General features: G+C 43.8%; 1 protein-coding gene across 1 annotated transcript; it reads left to right on the top strand.

The window, feature by feature from the left end:
• Nucleotides 1-1,829: 1,829 nt before the first annotated feature.
• On the top strand, nt 1,830-4,190 carry Mc4r (melanocortin 4 receptor). The gene has a single exon (XM_052742371.1). It carries the CDS (start codon nt 2,656-2,658, stop codon nt 3,652-3,654), a length of 999 nt encoding a protein of 332 aa, XP_052598331.1. The 5' UTR covers nt 1,830-2,655; the 3' UTR covers nt 3,655-4,190.
• Nucleotides 4,191-5,862: the final 1,672 nt, after the last annotated feature.

The following is a 5,862-nucleotide window of genomic DNA, read 5'->3' as shown; positions in this document are numbered from 1 at the left end:
CACCCACTAACAAATAAGATCTCCAATCCAACAATTCATTGGGTACATGGACTAGAAGTCATGTGAATAAGCAACAATGATAAATTGTTACTAACAACAGTAACAATAGACTTCATGTAGTCTGGAAATATGATTTCCAGAGTAACTGCAACGTATTATTTTGTATGTCTAGTTTTGAACAAAAAGTAATAATAAAAATAAGTAGGAAAGTAAATAAGAAGGTATGGCCATACAGAGAAGAAAAAGAAAAGGCCACTAAAAGTTATTCTTGGAAAAAGCCTCTATGTGAAATTCTTTAATTCAGTTATTAAAGAATTCACTTCAGGTATTAGGATCACCTCTAATATTATACCTATAGGAATAACATTCCACCACAGGCAATTTCAATAAAACAATAAAAACCTTCATGATGCTGGGTTAGGAATACATTATTTGCTATGACCCCAAAAGCATGTCCCCCAGTTTGATATATTGGACATAGTAGGGACTGTGAGTTAGGTAGAAACGTCATGTGCACTTATGTAATAGAGAGAAGTGGTATGAAGGCAAGAGCTATTCATAAAGATCATTCAGTTCATTATCTGATGCTTAAACAACCCAGTGGATCTCTTCTGTATCACTTACTTATTAGTTAGACAATTCACTATTGAAGAAAATGTGAAGAATAAGGTAAATAGGTTTCTATGTAATTCATGCTACTGCTTCTCAGAGACTCTAGTAAAGTGTCCGGAGGTATTAATTGTCAGCTACTGTTAACAGCTGAACCTTGGGCTTGGGAATTTACAATAGTAAAGGCTGCCCCTTGTTCCTAGCATGTGCATGGTAGTTGACAGGCTCAAGAAGGAAGGAATGTAGAGAGGAGTTCTATTCTGCACAGTTACTGAGACATGGATGTCTTCTCTGGTGAGGTTCCAACAGCTATACACAAGGCTTCTAGACACTCTGCAGCCATTTGCCAGAAGGAGAGAGAGCAGAATCAAAAGGAAGGTGACCCGGTGTGTACCAGCTTCTACACTGTCTACTAGCCAGAATTCAGTAGTACATCCTGCTTAGTTTCAGAGATGCATGGTGACACTAATGTAACAAAATGTTCAGAAGCAATGCTTAGCATTGTCTCTGTCACAGGAGAGAGAGAGGGAGGGAGGGGAGAGAGAGAGAGAGAGAGAGAGAGAGAGAGAGAGAGAGAGAGAGAGAGAGAGAGAGAGAGAGAAGTAGAGGACTAAAGATGCACTATGAACAGTTCTGTCTTGGTTTATATCTTATGGTTAATCCTTACAAACCACTGACACATAAATCCAAAAACAATTGTAACAAGAAAATGACATAGAAAATGTCATAACCTTAAGTTTAATTAATTGCTCATGATTTTCCTGTGATCCCTTCAAAGTAACATACCTAAACATGCACCCACTACACCTGGCCTGAGTAATTGCATAGCCGGAGTATTTACAGCTTTAATTTGTGACACTTCCAACTATGGAAGAAAAAAATAAACAAACAAAAAACCCAGAACTCTACCTTTAAAAAAAGAAAGAAAGAAACCCACAAAAACAAAAATTCAACAAACCAACCAAGCAATCAACCAACCAAACACCACACAGAACATGGACACAATGTTGATTTGTCTAAGTTCACGATCAACATGCTTTCATTAATGCCACTTGAACTTTTAAATATTGTGAATGAGAACTTTCTCAGCTGCAACGAAGAAACACGGCTACTAGCATTCAAGAAGTGAACCCATTGTTAATTCCTGGCTGAACTCTAATTATCCACAGCATACCTACCTATCTTCTTAAAAGAGTGCCTGTGTTTCGAGTCTTTCAAACGGAACCTTCACTCATTCAGGGGGATCCCGGACAGAGGGACAGCATTTCCTTTAGGAGCACAGGACAGCCTGCTAATTCATTTCATTTTACCCTCGCACACACATGCAGCCCCTGTCGCAAGTAGGAATGAGCCTGGCTGATTCCCGATGATTTCGGCGCTATCACAGAATGTGTTCGAACCATTAAGTCATTTTTCTTAAAACTTGAAAAGGAAAACCCAATGTTTTACAAGATGCTTATTTCTCACCCCGCCCGCTTCGGCCACTGATCCGGTGCTGCCCTGTGCAGGATGGGTGGCTCAGAAAACCACTCAACATGGATTGGTCAGAAGGAAGCAGAGGCGGAGTCATTCAGAACAGTTTTCCCCACCTCTCAGAAATCAGCAGCCGGCACCAGCCTCTCTGGCTCACAGGGATGCTCCCGCTGGAAGCTGAACTTCTGAGAGGCTCCGGTGTGAGTGTGGGCGCGCAGACGCGGCTCGCAGCTGTACAGTGACTCTCAGGGAAAGGACTCTGAAAAGACCCTGAGTGAATAAAGCTAAAAGGAAAAACGGCAACGAGAACAAAAGCAAAAGGCGGACTGGCCAACTGAGAATGAGCATTCGGAAGCCCCAGTTTCTAAAGGGATGAGGAGCAGAGGCAGAAGAGACCAACAACTCCTTTGCAAGCCCCGCTGCTTCTAACCGTGCTCGGTGCTCACAGCAGGCGCCAACTGCAGCCTCCCAACTTCCACACACACATACAGCTGGGAGAAAACCGCCGGAGCTTCCCTGACCCAGGAGGTTGGATCAATCCAAGGAGGATTCGAATCCAGCTGCTGCAGGAAGATGAATTCCACCCACCACCATGGCATGTATACTTCCCTCCACCTCTGGAACCGCAGCAGCTATGGGCTGCACAGCAATACCAGCGCGTCCCTGGGGAAAGGGTACTCCGATGGAGGATGCTATGAGCAACTTTTTGTCTCCCCCGAGGTGTTTGTGACTCTGGGTGTCATAAGCCTCTTGGAGAACATTCTGGTGATCGTGGCAATAGCCAAGAACAAGAACCTGCACTCACCCATGTACTTTTTCATCTGTAGCCTGGCTGTGGCAGATATGTTGGTGAGCGTTTCGAACGGGTCGGAAACCATCGTCATCACCCTCTTAAACAGCACGGATACGGACGCTCAGAGCTTCACCGTGAATATTGACAATGTCATTGACTCTGTGATCTGTAGTTCCTTGCTTGCATCCATTTGCAGCCTGCTTTCCATTGCGGTGGACAGGTATTTCACTATCTTTTACGCACTCCAGTACCATAACATTATGACGGTTAAGCGGGTAGGGATCATCATAAGTTGTATCTGGGCAGCATGCACAGTGTCGGGCATCCTCTTCATCATTTACTCGGACAGCAGCGCTGTCATCATCTGCCTCATTACCATGTTCTTCACCATGCTGGTCCTCATGGCCTCTCTCTATGTCCACATGTTCCTGATGGCGAGGCTTCACATTAAGAGGATTGCTGTCCTCCCTGGCACTGGTACCATCCGCCAGGGTGCCAACATGAAGGGGGCAATTACCTTGACCATCCTGATCGGGGTCTTCGTCGTCTGCTGGGCCCCTTTCTTCCTCCACTTACTCTTCTACATCTCCTGTCCGCAGAATCCATACTGTGTGTGCTTCATGTCTCATTTTAACTTGTATCTCATACTGATCATGTGCAATGCCATCATTGACCCTCTCATTTATGCACTCCGGAGTCAAGAACTGAGGAAAACCTTCAAAGAAATCATCTGCTTCTATCCCCTGGGAGGCATCTGCGACTTGTCGGGCAGGTATTAAGTGGGGACTGAGTGCATACTAGGAACGTGCAGACTCTCTCATTCTGGCACAACCTGAGAAGTGTGCTTTGGCAACAGCTGCCCCTCCTGCGTAGTGCTTTGGCTGAAAGTATCTGTTGTATAAATTTCAGTTTATGACTTTGGATATGAAAAAAGGTCTACACCTGTTATTTTTAATGTCATGCTACTTTTTGGTTTGTCAAATGCTAATCTGTGTTCTATATTGTGGGCGCTATGAATTTGCAAAAAAAAAAAAAGAAAGAAAAGAAAAAGAAAGATACCCTTATTAAAAGTTTACCAATGTCTCTTTCCTGTTATTTATCAAGATTCAACACTTGTCCTTTCTGTAGTGATAGAAACCAGAGTCTTACTAATATGTCCTCAACTGTTTTCCTGTGTCACCCCACAGCACCACAGAGGCTTGACTCCACTATTTATAGGGGGAATGTTTAAAAATGAAATGCTTGTTCCTTCTGTAAATCAGTCCCACCAGTGAAATTTCAAGCGACTTAATAAAAGCTTGCCTATTATCCTCTGTTCCAATATAGTGGTGCTTCTTTTTAAATAAAAGAGAAAAAGGAAAAGAAGCAGCTACTGAGCAAAAAGTGAGGCTTGAGTGGCATGCATTTCTCCAAGACAGAATTTCTTGTCCCATGCGTTTCTCCAAGCCAATAGCTTCATAGTACACACAGGCAATTTAGCTGGGGGAGGGGAAATGCCCACTATTAAGATTAAAGTGTCCTGGCACATCTAAACTGTCCATGCTATGCTGAAATTCCCTAGGCCAAATGATTCCCAACCATAAGTGATCAAACAGAATGAATTCTTTCTGACCTTTTAACCAGGGATCCGGTTTCCACAGAAACATCCAGAAAGGTTGCCACTGCATTGAGAGGGGCAGCATGCCATCTTAGAGTTGATCATGATTTATTACACATTTCATATGAAGGGGGCTTGCTGTTCACTTTCTGATTACTCTTTGAGCAGGAGTATTAGTGCTGAAGATCGAGCATTTAGCTTCCCAAGCCAAATCCACATCACAGAACATTTTGGGACGGTGTTTGTAAATATTAATATGTGGAACCCTGTGGTGCTGGCACATTATAAGATGGAAGGAGACACATACTGGGTCCTGGAGGGTATAATAAAAATACTCTGGTGTTCTTAGTCATATCTTTGGGATGGGAATACTTGTTTTTCTCCAAAATAATACCATAGGTGTGGTCACAGAGCAACCAAATCTATGCTGTCTAGACTGTGTATACTTTAAAATCAAAATTCTGTGATCCAATTGACAGCGTCCCCAGATACTCATAAGGCAAAGATGCTGTGTAGCAGTACATCTGAATTAAATCTAAATGTTTGACATATTGATTATAAGCCCAAGAAACACTGAGGGCATTCATGTGCAAATACACGCCAGAGTCTAATGGTGAGGCTAGCTGTTTCAAGGTACTGTCCTCTGAGCCACACTGTCACCAGATTCATAAGATCAGCTGTGCTTCCTTACACACAGGTAGCATCACAATCAGCATGTGTGTCTCTGGATCCTCATCTGAGTATCCACCCACTCTTCCCAGCCATTTGTATCCAGTTTTGTCCAGTAGAATTCAGAGGCAGCAGTCTACAGGCTGAGGAGGAAAGGGGGAGAGAGCACCATCTGTTGTAGCTGTGGGGAAGATGTCATGGTGAGTGAAGAGCTGCCCGTGGGACTGCTGTGTGGTCACCCTCACAGTCCTGTAACTCCTCACTCGTGCTCTTTCAATAAGCCTAATAAACTCATTGGGTCCCCAGGGTGAACATTGGTGGGATCGTATATAGGTCTGTGGTTGGGCCCATAAGAAGAAGGGGGTAGACATTGTTCACATCTCCCCCGAGGAGGTAATTTTCACAGTAGAACCTTTAACCAGTGGAGAGTGGAGCTAAGGCTGGGTTTTAACCATGCCACAGCGCTTCTATTTTCAAACAAAAATGAATGTCAGGTTTTATAACAACCAACAAAACCTGCTGAAGTTTGGGTCCTAAATGTTCTTTAAGGTCCATGCGTAAAGGCTTGCTCTCCAGGGTAGTGCTATTGGGAAGTGGAGATGGGACCTGGTGGGAAGACTTCCAGTCACTAGGAGTGTGCTCTTGGGGGGGAATGGTGGGATGGTAGCTCATTCCTTCTTCTCTCTCTTGCTCCCTGAGGTCATAAGATGAGTGCTTTTGC

Source organism: Peromyscus californicus, unplaced genomic scaffold (genome assembly GCF_007827085.1).
Source record: "Peromyscus californicus insignis strain IS unplaced genomic scaffold, ASM782708v3 Scaffold_17__1_contigs__length_78620276, whole genome shotgun sequence".
NCBI lineage: Eukaryota > Metazoa > Chordata > Mammalia > Rodentia > Cricetidae > Peromyscus > Peromyscus californicus.
Note: the sequence above shows the minus strand (reverse complement) of the source record. Positions and strands in the feature narration are given on the sequence as shown.